The 21255-nt window shown below is 37.3% G+C and overlaps 1 protein-coding gene across 3 annotated transcripts in view; it reads right to left on the bottom strand.

The window, feature by feature from the left end:
• Positions 1–20746: 20746 nt before the first annotated feature.
• DDX4 (DEAD-box helicase 4) overlaps positions 20747–21255 on the bottom strand; it is a 69421-nt gene continuing 68912 nt past the window's right edge. For all 3 annotated transcript variants that reach the window (XM_029941331.1, XM_029941332.1, XM_029941333.1), the window contains one exon: positions 20747–21080. In XM_029941331.1, coding sequence (XP_029797191.1) covers positions 20994–21080 — 87 coding nt within the window. In that variant the 3' untranslated portion in view covers positions 20747–20993. The remainder of the gene's footprint in view (positions 21081–21255) is intronic.

The raw sequence follows: 21255 nt of genomic DNA, 5'->3' as shown, positions 1-21255 counted from the left end.
GAAATAAGTCAGGCAGAGAAGGACAGATACCATATGTTTGCACTCATAGGTCTAACAGGAAAATTTCAGAATGATCTAGCTTCAAGAAAAGCAAGCAGTTAGTAGTGCTTAAGAAAAATTGATTCAGTATCTAATGGATAGTTGATACCTGTCACAACACAGCATTTTATATACTGTTAAGGGAAACTGCAATACATTCTAAGTTTATTTTGGGAGTGTTTGCTGTATAATTGGATTTAATGAAATGTTTAGAGGTGCAGTAGGCATGACTTTGAGTAGATAATGAAAGAAAATGCAAAATGCTTATTGAATTATGATGTGGTTTTATCTTAGCTTGGGCAAACCATGCAGTATTTAATACATAGTAGCAGAATATTTACTATTGAAGCTTGAAAAGATGTGAGTTCTTTGTGTGCAATCTTTCATTTATGCATGTGAGAGGATTTTCCTTCTTTTTAATGTTTTTACATTGTAGTACTTGTTTTGCTTGTTGGTGGTATTTGCTTATTTAATACATTCCGTCAAGGACAGAAAAAAAATATGAGGAGGTTGAAATAAAATGGTAATTATTAAACAAATGAGTAATTTCAAAGTGTAAGCTGTTAAGTAAAGGTTAACAGGTGGGAAATTTTAAGCTTTCTTTTATAACTACCACATTGATGGTTTCAGGCTCCAGACTATATATTCACATCAGGGGAGAGGATGGAAAAACAAAGAGTACCAAAAGGTCCAGAGACTGAAATAAGAACAGTTCTACTAACCATAATTTACATTCCTCTGCAGGGTAGGTCTTGAGGTCCCTTCTGCCTTGGATTAGATCTCTAGATCTTATATGCCAATTGTTCAATTCCTTCAGTCTCTGAACTTCTATTAGTATTTAGTACATGCCAAGGGTGGCAGTAGATCCTATGTGGTAGCCACTAACTACAGGTGGCTATTGAGCAGGCAAGTGTAATTCCAAACTAATATATGCTGGAAGTGTACTATACACACCAGACATTGAATACAAAAAAATAGTAAAATTTTCTACTGATTATATGTTAACATTTTAAGTACACTAGGTTAAATATATTATAATTTTACATTTTTTACTTTTTAAAATGAGGTTTGCATGACATTTGTTGGAGAAGAGCTGCTCTAGTTTTAATCAAGCCTTGCCCCTACCTCTCTTCCCCCCTATTCCTCTTCTGAAAATCTTCAGCTATAGTTTTATATTTTCAAAGTTTTTAAATTTTCCATTATTTTAATTAGGTCATCCATGCTTTTCCTATACCTTGATTCTTAAACTTAAATGTTAATAAACAGCATTTCTAATATAGTGATTAATCTGTATGCACAGCAGAATCACATAGCGATTTACACATATAGAAAAAGAAATGTAATCCCATGTCCTTCAAATTGCCACTCTAGATTGAGTGTATTTCAAGGGACAAAGTCAACTGGATTATCTTTTCCTAAACTCTAGTCCTCAAAATCATGTCCCATTTATTCCTCCTATTGGACAATAACTTCCTAATAGATCTTTTTATTTTTCCTGGAGTTTTTGTTTTCTATTCTCTTGTTGACATGAGGAGCCTGTACCTTCACATAATACATAATCATCCCAATTCTTAATCTATGTTTTATTAAAATAAATCCATTTTCTTTTTGAAGAGTATTCCTGGAGCCAGCTACAATAAGGTTTTTGCAGCAAGAGGTGGATCCAACAGGAGGGGTGCGCAGTAAGTGAGGAGGCAGCATGTCCTGGACAGATGCTTAAGTCTGTGAAATAAGGGCACATTGGTAGGATGGAAGGTAGAGTGTTTGTGTTTATTTGTCCTCTCAGAATTAAGAATGGACTTGAATTGGGGAACCTGGGTGGCTTGTTTGGTTAAACATCTGACTTCGACTCAGGTCATGATTTCATGCTTCATGAGTTCGAGCCCCTCATCAGGCTCTCTGCTGTCAGTATAGAGGCCACTTCAGATCCTCTGTCTCCCTCTCTCTCTACCTCTCCTCCACCAGTGCCCTCATTTTTTCTCTCAAATACATACATACATACATACATACATACATACATACATAAAAGGCTTGAATGAATGTATTTGTAGATTAGTTCTTTCCACCAAACAGCCTCAGTTTCCCCCACTAAAATAGAAGAAATGGCTACCTGCTAAGTAAAAGATCTAAGGACAGAGTGACATTTACCTAATGGGAAGAGCACACTAGGGACCAGATCCTGCTGAGAACAAGGTAACTGATTGGCACCATGGGTCCTACACAGCTGAAAATGAAACATTCTTATTCTCAGAGGCTGACTGGTGAAAAACACCCTCATATTTCTGTGGCACTAGGCTGAAGCCTTCAGTTCTTTGTTATTTCAAAAGAAAATAACTATAGTGTAAAATCAAGGAATATCCTCTAGGTACAGGTCAAAGGGAAGTTTCTGTTTCCATTACTGTTAACTAAACTCTCGATTCTCTCCATCTTCCTGTTTTAATTATTACAGCAGGAGACAATTACACAGCAATCTGTAAATTAATTCTATTAAAACTGTAAGAATCTCTGGCAGCCTTTCTCATCTAGGCTCCTCATCTAAACTACAAACAAGGGGTGCCTGGGTGGCTCAGTTGGTTAAGCCTCCGACTTCAGCTCAGGTCAGATCTCACGTTCGTGGGTTTGAGCCCTGTGTCGGCCTCTGTGCTGACAGTGAGTTCAGAGCCTGGGGCCTGCTTCCGGTTCTGTGTCTCCTTCTCTCTTTGCCCCTCCCCCTCTCATGCTCTGTCTCTCTCTGTATCAGAAATAAATAAAACATTAAAAAAATAAACTACAAACAAGAATTTAAAATGACTATTCTATTTTACAAAAAATGAAACATAATTAGTACCAATCCAGATGCTTAAAGTTCATTTATGGATCTTGAAAAGAAAAGGCTGGAGTCATCACAGTTCCAGATTTCAAGTTATATTACAAAACTGGAGAAATCAAAATATTTTGGTACTGGCACAAAAATAGACACGTAGAACAATGGAATGGAACAGAAAGCTCTGAAATAAACCCATGTTTATATGGCCAATTAATCTTTGACAAAGGGGCAAGAATATGCAATGGGAAAAAGATCACCTCTTCAATAGAAAGTGCTGGGAAAACTGGACAGCTACATGCAAAAGAATGAATACTAAAAAGTAGACAGAGACATGAACATATATTTTTTAAAGACCAATATAGAAGGCCAATGGACATATGAAAAGATGCTCACTATAACTCATCATCAGGAAATACAAATCAAGACTACATGAGATATCATCTCACACCTGTCAAAATGGCTAAAATCAAAAACACAAGAAACAACAAGTGTTGGAGAGAATGTCGAGAAATAGGAACCCTCATATACTCTTGATGGAAGTGAACTGGTGCAGCCACTATGGAAAATAGTATGGAGTTTCTTCAAAAAGTTAAAATTAGAAATACCCTTTGATCTAGTAATGGCACTGGGAATTTGCCCCAAAAATACAAAAAAGCTAATTCAAAGGGATAGATGCACCCCTATATTTATTGCCACATTCTTCACAATAGCTAAACTATGGAAGCAGCCCAAGTATCCACTGATAGATGAATGGATAAAGATGTCTCTCACTCACACACACACACACACACACACACACACACACACACACACGTGAGTATTATTCAGCCATGAAAAGGATGATATCTTGTCATTTCCAACATTATGGATGGAGCTAGAGAGTATACTGCTAAGCTTATTAAGCCACTCAGAGAAAGACAAATATGATTCCACTCAAATGTGGAACTTAAAAAACAAACACACAAAGGGGAAAAAAAAAAGAAACAAACCCAGAAACAGACTCCTAATTATAGAGGAAAAACTGATGGTTATCCAGAGGGGAGGTAGGTGAGCGGTTGGGTAATATACGTGAAGGGGATTAAGAGCATAGTATCATGATGAGCACTGAGTAATGTATAGAATTGTTGAATCATTATACTATGCACCTAAAAGTGTACATGAACTATGTTGTACACATAACACTGTATGTTAACTATACTAGAATTAAAGCAAAAAACTTAATAAAAATTGAAAAATAAGGTGGGTTTTTGAAGTCTCTTTTTCTGAAATATAATAGAATCATGTAACTTTCCAAGGAAACTCTTACAAATGGATCCATTATGTTATCATGCCAAGAGCTAATGGAGTATTGCGCTTTCTGGGAAACTCTACAAGCCTTTCAAGAATTTACCTCATTAATTATTCTTCAAAAATGTTTAAGACCCACAAATGGAAAACATTATTTGCATTTTCATATAACTAAAACATGTCTCACAAATACCAAATGGTTTTTTCATATCACATCTAAACCATGATAAATAAAAAGGCTATACGCACATAATAGTCATGCTTTCTTCTCTCTTTGTGTTAATATTAGCTGAGAACTAGTCAATGTGCTCTAGAATTTGGCTTTTCAAAGTAGAATATATGGCTCAGCTACAGGAGTATTAACTAGGAGCTTTTGTTTACAATTTTTTCTTTTTCCTTTTTTAATACCAGTATAATTAACAAAGTGTTGTATTTATTTCAGGTGAAATAACAATTCAGCAATTCTATACATTACTAAGTGCTCATCATAAGTGTACTCTTAATCCCCTTCACCCTTCAATTTTTCTTTTATAGCTTCTTTACAATCTTGATTTACACGTTTTGAGATTTTTTTTGTTATACATTTAAATCTTTTACTTTTAAATACCTTATCTATATGAAATTTACTTTTCATTCATCAAGAATTTCTTGTTCCACTGAATCAAAGTATCATTCCTATCATAAATTAGATTAATTTCTGGATTTTTGTGTCAATTCTAGGGATCTGTGTTCTGGTAGTCTGCAGGATATGTGAGGGGAAAGGGAAGAAAGAATAAATTTGTTACCAAAAAAAAAAAAAACAACTGTCTTAAAGTGGAAATGAGAGGGGTGCCTGGGTGGATCAGTTGGTTAAGCATCCAACTTTGACTCAGGTTATGATCTCAGGGTTCATGAGCTCAAGCGCCACATCAGGCTGTGTGCTCTCAATGCAGAACCTGCTTTGGACTCTGGGTCTCCTTCTCTCTCGGTCCCTTCCTCACTCACATTTTCTCTCAAAAATAAACACTAAAAATGATAAAGTGGAAATGAGAGCCGATTTACAATATGCACACACTGTGCATTTATGTTAAGGGCCTAGAGGAGTAGATAAAAATAAATAAATGTCTAGGTATTAGAGAAGTATAGGATCCAAACAGTCTGTATTATCAATGTGCTTATTTTATTTGATGTCAGTAAATCAGCCCTGGGCAAGTTAGAGCTTAAGTCAGAGACCACAGAATTCAAACTCCAATTTAATAAATAATTTTGAAAGAAGGGAAAAATAATTGACACAGGTAGCATTTTGTACATAGATAAAAACTGAAAGATATTTATGCAAATAACAGGTATAACCAAGCTGGGCTAAAGGTTGCTTTCCTAGCAGATGTATGTACACTCCTCCTCCTATTACAGTGCACATGTTGCTGAGTTGCTTTTGTTTCTGCCAGAAGGACTTTAGGAGATTTTACATTAACTAAAAGTAGGGACTTTTGTGTTCTGTTTTTGTAATATAACCTTCACATTTGAGATTATTTAGATTTGTGTTTGTGGAAAATACCATCGCTGATTTAATGTAATAGAAAAAAAATGAATTTAGACTTCTGCTTACAATACAGAAAACTGCAAGAAAATGTAACTTCCACCTTAACAACAAACACAGCCAAATAATACACAAAAATTTTTCTTGAGCCCATCAAAGAGCTGAGGTCCTAAGGCAAACAATAAAAGGAATTCTACAGATGGGCAAGTTCCTGCAAAGACAGATCATACACATTGTTTAAGCTTAAACAAGAACAGGAGAAAGAAGTGACCACCATACAAGTAACTAAGAGGTCACCAAGACTTATAAAGAATCCTTAATGCCAAGTGTGGCTAGCACTTCTTTTTCAGATCGTTGGGAGAACCCAGGCACAAACAAGATCTTTACCAGAGTGCTCCACTGGCTTTCACAAGAAAGAATGGGGACAGGGCAGGAGTCTGCACACGCGCACCCTCTCCCCACCTCCTGAGTGAAGCAAATGGTAAGATGAAACCAACTGATTAGGACACTATCATAGAACAAAGAAACCTCTCACCACCAGTGCACAGATGAAACTCCATTCCTTCTGTAAGGAGAATAAAAGCAAACTCCACTGCCTCTAGAAGATGGCATGAAATCCTCTAACCTCAGGACACAGGAGAAGATCCATTAGCCACTGGGAAAAAGGTAATAACAAAGCCTCTCTACTCATTGTGAAGGCGCAAGAAAGAAGCTCAGGCCCAGGATCCGGCACTCCTATCATGAAATCTGCTACCATTGGAATACACAATAAACTTTCTCTTGCCCAAGACCAAATGCAGATCTCAGGCAGAATCTGGCTGCCAAGGGAGATGGAATGCTGAAATGCTGACAAAGTCTCACCCCCAAGGCCTAGGAGTACAGGTCTTGCACAGGATGACTCCTGTTATGCCAAGATGACCATAAGCACAGCATCAGGTAATCAGCAACCATGGTTTTCTGCCAGGGGAGAGAGAGACCCCTCCTGTGGTGGACCTGTGCAGAGCACACCAGACCTCACTCTAAGCACAATGTAATAGCATCCCACAATTAAAAAAAAAAATTACAGCCTATGATACACTGAAACTCAAACCCAGCTCAAAATTTGGCTAAGTTAAATCAAGTGCACACATTGACCGCCTGCCAGAACAAGTACATCCAGTTCCAGGTATAAGAATTATTTATTTGATTCTTTACACAGGACTGGAATTTGAGCAAAATTTGTCAAGATATAGTAAGCAGAATCAAAATAAGATATGACTCAGATACTGGAACCCACAAACAGAAACCCTAAGAGATAATAGACATATTGAACAGCTTGGTGAAAAATATTTAAATGGTGCCTAAGATGTTTTTCTCTTTATATGTTGTCCAATAGGATAGTTTTGAGATGTTAATATTCTATCTACTTATTTTTCCTTTCTTCTCCATTATGAGCAAGAAATAGGACCACTGTCATTTTTTGACTCAGGAATGTGAACAAACTGGAAATGTCTATGTGGAGTCGATGACTCATCCATTTTTTAGGGAGAGTCCAGGTTAATGGAAAAGGTAACTCAGGGAAGGGAGAGGGCAGCAGCAAGTAAGAGTAAAAAAAAAAGCTCCTACCCACCCTCAGACTGGGGATAGATTAAGGATTTGTAGGCTCCATAAGCTTGATATGAAGGGCCTGCCCACTGCCATGGTGGTGCTCATGACCTAGAATCCCAGCCAACTCTATGTGCTGGGGTGAGAATGACCCCCCCGATAATGACTGAGATCAATTCCCTACTATTCCAATCAGAAGATTCCAAATGAACTTTTAATTTGTGATATTATATTCAAGTGTATAAAACAGGATTCACATTCTGACTCCTGTTTTTAATTTTATATCATTTATGTAATAATTTATATTGTGTGGTTACAGCTTCTACAAGGTCTCCCATTGATCTTGCCTTTTGTTATTCACATTCTGTGTAATGCTCTCTTGAGTGTGGATTGGGATAATGCACTCTTTTTAAGCTTTTTATTTATTTAGAAAGAGAGTGAGCATGGAGGAGGGGCAGAAAGAGAGAGGGAGAGAGAATCCCAAGGAGGCTCCACTCAGCACAGAGACTGACATGGGGCTCTATCCCACAAGATCATGATCTGAGCCAGTATCAGGAGTCAGACGCTCAACCGAGCCACCCAGATGCCCAGTAACTCACTTATAATTAAAATACAGTGGGGTGCCTGGGTGGCTCAGTTGGTTGAGCATCCAACTTTGGCTCAAGTCATGATCTTGCAGTTTGTGAGTTTGAGCCCCATGTTGGGCTCTACACTGACAGCCCAGAGCCTCCTTCAGATTCTGTGTCAGCCTCCCTCTCTGACCATCCCCTGCTCATGCACTGTCTCTCAAAAATAAACATTAAAAAATAAATAAAAGAATACAGCAAAAGTTATGGGATGTCACTTAGAGTTTTTAAATTTTAACTTCTTTCTCACACAGTTTTGCCCTCTAACTTGCCCTAATGAAGCTAGCAGCCATGTTGTGAACTATGCTACAGAGAGCCACACATGGCAAGGAACTCACAGGATAGCCTTTGATCAATAGGCTGTGAGAAACTGAGGCCTTCAGTCCAACTGAGGCCTTCTGATAGGAACTAAATCTTGTGAACAATATGAGTGTGCTTTGCAGCACGTCTTTGCCCAGTCAGGTCCTGAGATGACCACATCCCAGGCAACAACTTGACAACAGCTTTGTTAAAGACTCAGAAAAAGGGGACTTAGCTAAGATACATGTAGATTCCTAACATATAGAAATGGTGAAATAAGATGGTTTTATTCCACTTCATTTGGGGGTACTTTACTATGCAGTGCTAATTAAAAACAGATTTCGAGAGAAAATAAGAAAGTTATTAATATACATCTATCTATATGTGATATTTCTAAAGTAAGTCTGGCCAGGGGTGCCTGGGTGGCTCAGTCGGTTAAGCGTCTGACTTCAGCTCAGGTCACAATCTCACGGTTTGTGGGTTTGAGCCCCGTGTCGGGCTCTGTGCTGACAGCTAGCTCAGAGCCTGGAGCCGGCTTCTAATTCTGTGTCTCCCTCTCTCTCTGTCCCTCCCCTGTTCACTCTCCGTCACTCTGTGTCTCTCAAAAATAAATAAAATTTAAAAAAAAATTTTTTTTTAAATAAAGTCTGGCCAGTGGTTCTTAAGCAAGGGTGTTTATCAGAATAACCCAGGGCTAAGGGGAGTGTTTAAAGGGAGAAAGATATGGGAAAAGTAAAGTGGGGGTAACAAAAATGAAGGAAGACAAAGTCCATTTTGTTCCAGTGGAATTCCAGGGCCTCTAGTTCAGGACATGGCAGGCGGGGCTGTCAAAGCATTTGAACTCCTTGTTACAGAAGGACCCTGGCTCACCATGTTCTTCATGTGGCCTGTCAGAATCCTTTGGTTTCCTGTTCCTATATATCATTTGGATTTGGTTTCCAAATTGCACTGAAGGCAAATGAGAGTGCAGAGGGACACCACTGTGGTATCATCAGAATCTTATCCCTAGACCTTATCCCAGAACAGGCTTAGCAGTCAGATTTTAGGAAATGGCTCCAGTGGAACCTACAAAAGCCCACTGAAACATTCTGTGGTTTAATTCATGTATTCTGCCATGGCAAAGTTTATGAAACAGCAGTCCTGACAAAGAGTACAGCTCCTGCAGGATCATGAGATAGCCAAATGGGGCAAGTTTCATTTTCAGTCATGTCACATTTTCCAAAACTACTAAGCAAGATTTCAAGTCATATCCAGAAAGGGTTTGCAGAGTTAGAGGTTCAAACAGTTCCTAGAAAAGGAAGAAGAAAAGGACAGAGATTTGACAGGTGTTTTTAGACTATGTTGACCTTAATAGGACAAAGGCCTTTGGTCAGAAAAATGTAACAGAATACTAAGTCTTCTCAGGTAGCTGAGATATAATTTGCTTAGCTATGGGAAGCTCTCATAATTAAATATGGAGTAATTAATGACCATTAAAGATCAATTAGACATTAGCCTCTTTGCCTGACTGTCCCATTATATTCCCTTCCTATTCTATACCCTATACCTCAATCTAACTGATCAAAACATGTTAGAAAGGTCCAAAGTGGAGATGCCAAAGACATAAAGTGCCCAATTCAAGACCTGATATAGGTAATTTATGAAGATAAAATGATATAAAAGGATACTAAATCTCATCAAACAATTCAATTTATGGGGGCGCCTGGGTGGCTCAGTTGGTTAAGAGTCTGACTTCAGCTCAGGTCATGATCTCACAGCTCATGGGTTCAAGCCTCAATGTCAATCTCTTTGCTGACAGTTCAGAGCCCGGACTTTGATTCTGATTCTTTGTCTCCCTCTTGCTCTCTGCCCCTCGTCTGCTTGTGCTCTCTCTCTCTCAAAAATAAATAAAAATATTTTTTAAAAATTAAAAAAAACAATTCCACTTTTAATTTTACCAAAAAGAATAAAATGTCTAGAAATAAACTTAACCAAGAAGATAAAAGACCTGTACTCTCAAAACTGTAAAACATTCATGAAAGAAACTTAAGACAACACAAACTAATGGAAAGATACTCCATGCTCATAGATTGGAAAGCTTACTACATTAAACTGTCCATACTACCCAGAGCCGTCTACGATTCAATGAAATTCCTATCAAGAATTTCAAGAGTACTTTTCATGGAACTAAAGCAATTAATACTGAAATTGGTGCGGAATAACAAAAGGCCCTGAAAAGCCCAAGCAATCTTGAGAAAGAAGGACAAAGCTGAAGGTACCACAATCCCAGATCTCAAGATATACTACAAAGCTGTAGTAATCAAAACAGGATTATACTGGCTCAAAAATACAGACATAGGTCAATGGAATAGAACAGAAAGCCAGAAATAAACCCGTGCTTACATGATCAATTAATCTATAACACAGCGGGCAAGAATACTCAATGGGGAAAAGACACTTTTGATTTTATCCAAAGGTGTCAACAGAAGGTTTCACACAATTAGATCACAACTATTACCCGGCTGTCATCAACTGTAAAATGCATCCTGATAATTAAAAGTAGGAAAATGTATATCCTGCAATAAATAAAATCAGTTTAAAGTCTTTAGAAGTGGTTTCCTACTTGAGGAGTCCAGTTTCAGGACAGAAAAACCAAAGACATCTCAGGACTAGCCACAGGCAATTACACAGGATTTACCTGGCTGGCCTCATGGAAGAAGGGTGTCCTCCCCACGTCCAATTGGGGGTACAACCAGTGCACTGCAATCTCTGAAAGCTGTTGCAATGAAGGACTCTGGCCCAGGTGACTCCATTTGGAGGTCTCCCTGTAGGGGAAAACTGTAAGACAAACTCCTTCATTCTGCCTTAATACTTTTTCACTCCTAGCCCTTCTTCCTGTTCCCTCCACCACAATCCATAAATCTGCAGAAGCCTTTTGTTTATGGCTCACTCAACACTACCCAATATCCATACTGACGCATCTGATTCTCAGCCAGTAGGCCATTCCACAGGGAGAAATGGAAATGGGAAGTCTTTTCTCTGGTTGAGAACTCATAAAACTTCAATAAGTGACTAAAAGCTTGAATGCCACTTTCATTTTGGTTCATTGTTTAATTCAGTACTCCAAGACCTGGTAGCTCAGCTGAGCTTCTGCCATCAGTCAAGTCCAGTAGAATGCAGTCAAGCAATCTAAACAAAAAGCATGGGTATAGTCAGAGGTTCTTAAGAAGTTCATCAGCCAGGATTTCTGGATTGTTCTCTTCTTCTATGTACTCAAGTGAATGCTGAGCAATTGCTGCTCATTAGAAAACTGAGTTGGCTGTGCTAGACATGACAAAACTTATTGAATGGAAACAATTCACAACACTGTAGATATGTACTTGGAGGACATAAGTATTAATTTTCATGAGAAAGGAATTGAAGGAAAGAAGGAAGCAACTAAACTATGATAATCAAAGCTTTGTCAAAGAAATGCATCTTCAATAGAACACTGAACTAGTACAATTTGGCTATATAGTGGGCAAAGCATATGCATATTAGAGTGTAATATTCCCTTTCTCAAAGAATATAAAGAGTCCTTTTCTAACACTGAGGAACGTTTTCCAGGCTAGGAGTTTGTGGGGCTTTGGGTTTTCCTGGTTTTTGCTTTGTTTTTGCTTTGTTTTGGTAAATTAGAGGTGCATGCCCCTATAACAACAATGTATCTTCCTCTGCAAAGTGACGTAGAATGGAATGTAGGATTATTTTTCATATTTTCAACCTTAATTTTGACTACATTCATTTTCCTTTGGTTTATATTACCCAAATCTAAACTAGTGGGTTACAGAAAGGGCACTTGAGTATTTTCCCTCATAATTGTTTAGCTAGTCTATTATGTGGCAAGTAATACGCAACTTGGCCAGTTAACAGCCATTGGGCTGGAAAGAGGCATCCCCCAAAAAGGTATAACTTCCTGGTCTAAATACAACTTAACACAACTGAGAAACCGAATTTTTAATTTTATTAAATTTTAAATATGAGAATTGTTTCAACTACTGTAAATCTTTTTAAGTGTGTTTGGAACAATGTGGGTATCTATATTAAATATGTGAATCCTAATAAATTATGTATATTTTACAAAGATTAAATAATTTCCAAAGAAAACCACATCTAAAAAGAGTTGTGCAAGTGCCTGGGTGGCTCAATCAGTGGCTCAGTGCAACTATGGCTCAGGTCATAATCTCACAGTTTGTGAGTTCAAGCCCCGCGTTGGGCTCTGTGCTGACAGCTCAGAGCCAGAACCCTACTTTGGATTCTGAGTCTCTCTCTCTCTGCCCTTCACTTGTGCTCTATCTCACATACTCTCTCTCTCAAAAATAAACATGAAAAAAATTTTAATGAGCCATGAGGTAATTATAAAACAGTGGAGTGGATTTCAAAGATTTAATACAAAGAAAATGTATAGTATCTCATTAAATTCTTATACAGATTAAATGTTGAAATGATATTTGGAATATACTGGTTACATATATGGCTCACATTCTATTTCTAAAGTACAGGACTGCTCTAGAGCAACACCTTGCCCATAGAAACCTTAAACACGGGGAAACCTGGAAAGCTCTACTATGTACACCTCAACTCATACTCATTTTCTTTCTGTTCCCTTTCTTTCTTCCCTTGTTTTCTTCTCCCTACTCCTCTAACAATGATGTGCACTGGTCTCTTAAGAGCTAGAAAGACTGCTGACCCAGGGCTTAGATGATTCAAGGCAATCCATCTCTTACTGGTTTAAAATTTAAAAAAGAACAGGGCAAAGACTCAGAAACTCCAACATATTAGGAATATCTTAGAAACTTAAGGGAAAGTGTCAAAGAGCTTTGCATTTCCCCATGGACAGTATCAGGAGTCATTTTCTATTAAGTCACTAAAAATTCCTTAAACCATTTAAAAAAAATTTTTAAATCACAAAATCCTCAATTAGTAAAAGACAAATTACCTTATTCTAAATTATATTTATTTTATAAATATTACCTATTAAATAAATAAAATGGAAAAGGGCTTTCAACAAAGCATTTTAACCATCATCACAGAATGGACTCACTGAGTTATCACTATCTGTACATCTAATGGTCACTCTCCAACTCCTACAGCATTGTCAGGCTACACAGAGAGAATGGAAAAATGTCTCATTTAGGAGTTTATATAGATTCATAGCATATCAAGAAGTTAGTTTTTGTCCTGACTCAGTTTAATACAGAAATCAATTGACTATTCTTGAGAACATACTATTTCATCAGTATGGGCAGAGACTGCTGGCTGATTGCCAGCTTCCTCGGCACACAGAGAAGACTATTTTCCCCAGCTCCTTTACAGTTAGATTCAATTAAGCTCTCCACAGGAGAATGTGAGATGTATATGCTATTTCCTTGCCTGACCCATCAATATCTTCCGTATGTCCACATCCTCCTTACTCTGCCCCCATTCTCTTCCTTTCTTTAGCTTGATGAAGAGAACCATAAAGACCTTGGAAAGCCATGTATCAAAGATTGATGGAAGCCTGGAATACATGATGGAAGAAGCCAGGAATCCTAAATAAATATTTTAAAGGCAACATACCTACCAGGAATACCCTCCTTGGACAGTCAAGGTGGGAAAAAAATAAAAAAGTCAATCTACCATAAGTCACTGAAGTTTTGGGGTTTAGCAACAGGTAGGGTCACCCTAATAGATATAATCAGTGACCCAAAGGGATGTAATTTAGCCTAAGGACAAACCATTTCCACAGATCTTGCTGTCACTAGTAAGCAAGATAGCACCACATCTCTTAATTCCATTTTTTCCTCCACTCTCTTATACCACTCATGTATATGGTTTGCAAAACCTGACTGCTTAGAAATCTAAACAGATGTAGAGACACAAATATGTTCAACAAGTATATGAAAAGGCACTCAACATCACTAACCACCAGGTAAATATAACCACAATAAATGGTTAGAATTAATAATACTGGCAATACTAAGTGATGGTGAGGATGTTGAGCAAATGAAATACTCTTAAAATGCTTGTGACCATGTTAAATAGTACAACCACTTTCGAAAACTCTTTGGCTGTTTCTAATAAAGTTAAACACATACCTACTTTGTGACCCAGCAATTCCACCCCCAAGGAAAATTGAGTGCTTATGTACCAAAAGACTTGCACAAGAATATTCATAGGTACTTTATTCATTAAAAAATGGGAACTGAAATGCTCATCAACAAGAAACTGGAAAACTAATTTGTAATATATTCACATGGCAAAATAAAAAAAGGAACTAGTGATACACAAAGCAACATGGATAAATTTTATGTTGGACAAAAAGCCAGACACAAAAGAGGGCATACTTTATGATTCCATTTATATAAAGGTCAAGAACAGGCAAATCTAATTATGATAAAAATCAGAATAGTTATAATCTCTGGTCAGTGATTCAACTGGAAAGAGGCAAGAAGGTGATACAACTGTTACATATCTTCATTTGGTTGATGTTTAGAAATATATGCAGGTAAAAATTTAAGCCATATACTTAATATTTGTGCCTTTTATTATAGGTAAATTTTGTTTCAAGTTCAATAATTAAAAAGTTAACTTGTCCCAGAGTAGACAAGTTGTTGAGCTAGGGTTCAAAGTTAGTCAATTTGAGTCTTTTCACTAAAGTAGGGTTCATTTTCCTATCAAATTTTATATACAGATGAGAAAACTACAAGGTATCTTTAGAACTTAGTTTAAATAGGAAATCAGTATCACTCTGTGTATTTTATATCTAATACCCACACTGTGGTGAACTGTACTTGTTTTGGCACTGTACTCTACATCAAATGGTGGTATTAATTTGTGACACTAGATCAACAATACTTCTGTTTACAGAATTGAAAAAAGTACTGGAACCAAGCTTTCTACAAACTCGGGTGACTGGTAACCCAATAAGGTAATCCAGAAAAAGATCAAACATATTAAGATGAAACTGACAGAACCTGCATTATATTTACTGGCAAAAACACGGGATAATTACCATGTGTATGTTACCATGAATAAATCTTCAGTGGTGGAACAGTTAAAGAATGATGAAAAAATTAACAGATGAGGTATAAAGAGGCCAGAACAGTCAATTAACAAGCATTACTCATGCCCATGTGGTATTAATAGAGAGCCAACCACTATAGTTGCAGATGTGATCTAACTTGTTTCTCAACTATGCATTTAACACTGATAAAGCAGCCAGTACAATACGAGAATAAGACTGGAACATCAAGATACAATGGCAACACTTAGCTATGATACTCCGCATTCTTACACAAGACTGCCTCTCTTAAAAAGCACTTTACTGCATGCATTGTGTGACTTCTTCACTGGTTAGAGATGAACAGGGAGAAAAACCCAATTATTGCCTTCTTTTTATATATAAACAAACCAAGGCCTAAGGCAGATCAGTAATAGTGCTAGAAACCACACATGCCAACAAATAAAGCCAATGTTAAAGTTACTCCAACTAGTTATCTATTATGAAGCATCAAGCCTACCTTGTTACATAAGAGTTTCTCCTCCAATACGTATAAGCTTTTAAATGAAGTGTTTGAATTTCTGTTGAAAATATTTTAATCCCCCACTTTGTAACCCCCTTTCCAAAATGAAGACAAAAATCAAATTAAAATAGACATATCCAAGCCTTTGGGATAATAAATAAACTCCTATTTTCAGAAGAAGAAAAAGTGGTTTTTGTTCCTGGAATAGTGAAAAAGATCCCACAAACATATTAGACTCCAGTTGCAGAACACACTGATAGAGGCAAAAAAAAAAAAAAAAAAAATCCTTTGAGGAATTCTCACATTCAAAATCTCCCAAAGAAAATTCCAATACCCTAATTTGATGATTTTATAATTATCCCCTAAGTTACAGCAAAACAATTAATAACATGTAAAGGATTAAGGAATTTACCTGAATCTCCAGCCCCCAAACTTGAGGCCACATCATTTGCTCACTTCTATTTCAGCATCTGTACTGTCCTCTTGGGACATGAATGAATTCCTCATGGCACTAAGGTATAGTCTCCAGAGTAGGAGTCTTCATCTGCTGTTCTGAGCCCTGAGGGTGGGTCTATAAACGGATTTTAGAAAAGCTAATAAGACCCCTGAGATTTAATGTACAAGTGGCTCTGTATATGTGATCCAGAAAGTTTAGGAATGCTAAGGGAGAGTCCAAGGACAGCCTACAGTGCCATCCCACCCTCAGTGCACCCATAGCCCACGCACCCACCCTTCCGCGGAGGTTCAGCCCCCTGAGTCCTTTCAGGCCAACCTCCAGCTCCTCCCCGAAGGCTCCCACTGCCCCACGCCCTTGCTAGCTGTCATTTCCGGGCCTTGGAATGAGCTGTGCCAGTTCCAGGAGAGAAAAAAAAACCACAGGTTGGGGCCGTGCCTGGGAGCCGCCTCCACGGGCCCGGACGCAGGCGGGAACTGCTTCCCAGCACCGGCAACTTCACAGTGGCCACAGCCGCCCGAGTGCCCAGGCTCTGCTCTCTCCTGGCTGGATGCTGAGAGTGCCTTTCCTCACCGCCAGGGCCTCGAGACACAATGCGATTTCATACTGGGCTAATTTTTACAAAAGAGGTACCAGGCACGCAGTTCAGTAAAGGGTGCGATGGGGCGGGGAGCGGCAGAGGTTGGGGGCGATCAGGTGGATAGTAAGCAAAAGCAACCACAGACAGCAGCCGCACCCAGGTGAGCAACTGAAAAAGGGCCCTCAGAACTTAAGCTTAGATAAGTACCCTATCTTAAACACATTTAAAAACCTGTGAAGAGGTATGCCTGGGTGGCTCGGTTGGTTAAGCATCTGGCTTTGGCTCAGGTCATGATCTCATGGTTCATGGGTTCGAGCCCCATGTCTGGCGCTGTGCTGACAACTAGCTCAGAGCCTGGATGGAGCCTGTCTTCAGATTGTGTGTCTCCCTCTCTCTTTCTGACCCTCCACTGCTCATGCTGTCTCTCTCCATCTCTCTCTCAAAAAATAAAAACATTAAAAATTAAAAAAAAATAGTCTGTGAAGAGCGCACAAACCCAACAAAATCAAAAGCTGCCTTCTTCTAAATTAGAGGATCAATAAAGCCATTAACCATGCATACTGCGTTAAGTGTAAAGTTATGGGCAGGGTGGGAAAGCTGCTCTATACAGAAAAGCTATCAATGGTAAAAAACATAAATCAGAAAAACCATATCTACTCCACTCGAAGAACGTAGGAACAGATGAAGTAGGTAAGTTTACCTTACGTGGAATCCAACCACTCCTCACCTTTATTTGGTACATTACCATTACTCCCAAATTTTTACAGTATGGTTCATATTCCACATTTTGAGCTTCCTATTTCGGTTTAGGCCAGAACCTTTGGCTCATTAAAAATGCAGAAGCCTCTAGGAAAGAAAAGCTAAGCTTTTATTAGTCGTATCTCAACCTATGCCTTCCCTGGAGAGCAGGCTGTGATTGTAGAGTTAAAGAAACAGAAGGGAAATGGCTAGGTGGCTCAGTTGGCTGGGCGGCTGACTTCAGTTGAGGTCATGATCTCAAGGCTTTTGAGTTCAAGCCCACCATCAGGCTCTGTGCGGACAGCTCGGAGCCTGAAGGCTGCTTTGGATTCTGTGTCCCTCTCTCGTTCTGCCCCTTCCCAACTCTTGCTTGCTTGCACGCATGCTCTCTTTCTCTCAAGAATAAATAAAATATTTTAAAAATGTTTAAGAGACAGAAGAGTATCTAGACTGTAGGGCCTACAGGGAAAGGTAGACGTTGATGTATCTGAGTAAAACCAGCATTCAATAGTTATACAATTAAGTAACTGATGAAGGCGTAAGACTTCTGATGCCAACCAGCACAACAACAAATGCTGAATTGAAAAAAAAAATATGATTTTGAGGTTCAATTCCAAAGCAAGGCAAATTCACTATTAAGCACCATTTCAAAAAACAGAAGAGGGGTACCTGGCTGGCTCAGCTGGAAGAACACTGCAACTCCTGATCTCAGGGTTGTGGTTTTGAGCCCCATACTGGGTATAGAGATTAAATAAATAAAGACTTAAAAAATAAGAAAAACAGAGGAAAATAAGATAGCCCTTGGAAATCATAAATTGCTTTAAAATAATCAGAGGGTTAAAAAATAGTAAAAATTCTACCAGAACATAAGCCAAAAGACAAAAAACACATGAAAGATAGGATATCAACAGAAAAAAGAAAACTTAGGAAAAATTATCAAAGAAAATGTACAAAACACTTTCAGGGGAAGAAAGGAATTATCTGCTAAACACACCAACTACTAACCAGAATTAAAAAGCCCAGTCAAAACCTTTAAAAATATCAGTATCTTTTGGGATCAATGTAATAACCTAGAAAGGTAATGATATGGTGAAAAGAGCATGTTCTTTCTCCCAGAAAGATAAAACGAAGACAAACCAAAGGGTAATATTGCTCAAAGAGAGTAAGATGCAAGTTTATAACAAACTTTATGTGGAATGGTTTGGGTTTTCATTTGACCTTGACATTTAGAATTCTCCCTGGAAACACAGATATCATAAAATTGGAAAAATAAGTTAAAAAAAAAAAAAAGGAAATCAAACTGTGTTAACTGACCCATTCGGTTTTTATTTATGTAAGCCCTGCCTACTGATTTCCAATTTTGGAACCAACCTATGCATATAAAAAGAGAGACTTTACAGTTATAAAATAGAGCATTTACCATCATCTCACAAAATATCCTTCCAACTATATTAAAGTTACCCAAGATGTGAGCCTGAGGTAAATTAATCTTTACCTACTAGACAGAAAGCCAAGAGAAATCTCAACTTGGTGAGATAAAAATAAAATATATAATACCAACTACCAGAAATGGTGAAATGCCATTAAACATGGGATGTGGAATAGCCATCTGACAAGGAAGAGGCAGAATATTGCTTCCTATTATAAAACTCTTCTACAGCACTTTATTTTTTAATCACACTCATACCAGTTACTTTGAGATATTTTAAAGAAATCATTCAAATGTATACCTAGAAATGCACAAAGTAATTGAACATGGGGACATGAACAGTGGGTTTATAATGAAACTGGAACTAGGTACAATATTCTTTCCCTATTTATACTGATTCAGTAATGCTATTATGGAAATCTGACAAATAATGCAAATTCAAAAATATTTTTAAAGCAATCAGGCCAAAAGCTCTTTCAAGAAATGGGGAGGAAAAAAAGACAAATGGCCTATTAAAGTCCTTTGTAAACAAACTGGAGGAGAAAATTAAGACACACAGGTATTATGAATAATGACACAAATACTTTCGTTCATTTAACCTTTCCCAGAAATGAGATTACAAAGTACAAGTTAAATAATTCCCGTATTTTCATTTCTTGAACTTCCCTTTGAGTTGTCTGTTCTTTGTGCGTTCCTCTAGCAATATTCCTACATATCCATAAAAATGAACTACTCACAGATCATCTATTGTAGTTCACGGTAATCACTGTAGTCATATTTTTCTCTGTTGTTTACTCTTTATATAAGCAACTAATCCTTTTGTGCACGAATCCTTTGGGATTTCCAACCTTTGAGTTTAAAGTCAACTCTCATTCCCAATTCAAAGGTTTCATACTTAACTGTATTTTTTTGTAGTTTTAATTTTTAATAATGCACATGGAACTGATAATGAATATGGTATGGGGCTGGTATCTAACTAGTCCTAAAAACATCTGTTGAATAGACCTTCTCTTTTCATGTGTGATACCTCAATTATAAACCAAATTCATGTAACAAGACATATGTTGGGGACATGTTGCTTTGGATTTTTTTAAGTTAACAAACACTTGTCATGGTATTTTTTCTCCCGAATTCTTACTTGTTCCATGTCTTAATGTTTTGGTTCATTTACTTAATGATTTATTAAGAACTATTTACATTCTAGACATACTAAATTTAAGACATATATTGGTAAATGAAAAAAGGATTCTTTCCCTCATCAATCTTAAAATATCAAAAATTAATTGTGGCAAAGGTGAACAGCATTATTTTTTGTTGATATAGTTTGAGTTCAAATAATGGTTTTCACTACTACATTTGTGCATAAGTGTGTAAGTTAATATTTAATTTATGTAACACCTTGTTCATTTCATTGGTTTTACAAGGCTCAAAATTTCAAAATACAGGAGAACTATGATATGCAACAAAGAAAAATTTTAAGTGCTGTTAGAAAACTAAGGGAAAAAAGTGTTTCATCCTTTATTTTCAAGGAAAGTCTGTAGAATAAAATAAACATTTGTTATGTCACTGTGTACAGAGTCTACATTGCATTTAACCATTTTTATCACATATCTGATGATCTAAAGTCAAAATCACCTTAAAAGGCTTATGTCTTTCACTGTCTGTTACATGAAAATCATGTTACCACGTGTCAGTGACACACTATTGCTTTAAAGGTTCCTTTTTAAGTAAAAAAGGAAATTCAGTTTCTAAACCAAAGTTTGTCATAAATCATACTGCTTGCTTTAGGATCAATAAACACCACACTAAGACTACGCATTTAGACATGAAACATGTCTAAAACCCTTAAAGAATACACTAGAAATAAGCAAGACATTCAGAATACTTTAATCTTTTCAGTTAACACCATTTATGTCAGTAACTGCAATTTTGTTAAGTTTTAGAATTTCACATAACTAGTCAGCAAAAATTGTTTTTTAAAGAATAGGAATTAGAACAGAAGGACATAAGATACTAGAGTGTCAGGTTTTGCACTTCTGTTAAACTCAAAAATCAAAACTATTTCTTCTCTGCATCAAAACTGTACCACAAACTTGAAGGATGTTTTAACTTTAGTCCCATGACTCATCATCTACTGGAATGGGAGCTTGTGAAGAAGAAAACCCTGCTGTGTTCAAAGTACTCTTGCCCTGGTAATTCTTTAAAAAGAAAGAAAAAAGAAAGATTTAATTTCATGACATCTCTTAAGTTACATTTCCCAGACTCAGGGAAGATACTCAAGCTTCCCACCATGTTTCCCCCAAAATATAAAAGACTGGATTCTCACTAAATTTAATCCATTTGATAAAAGGCCCCTATCAACCTGAGAAGACT

The sequence above is a fragment of the Suricata suricatta genome, chromosome 6 (genome assembly GCF_006229205.1).
Source record: "Suricata suricatta isolate VVHF042 chromosome 6, meerkat_22Aug2017_6uvM2_HiC, whole genome shotgun sequence".
Lineage (NCBI taxonomy): Eukaryota > Metazoa > Chordata > Mammalia > Carnivora > Herpestidae > Suricata > Suricata suricatta.
The sequence above is the reverse complement of the archived record's forward strand: the minus strand, read 5'-3'. Positions and strand labels throughout refer to the sequence as shown.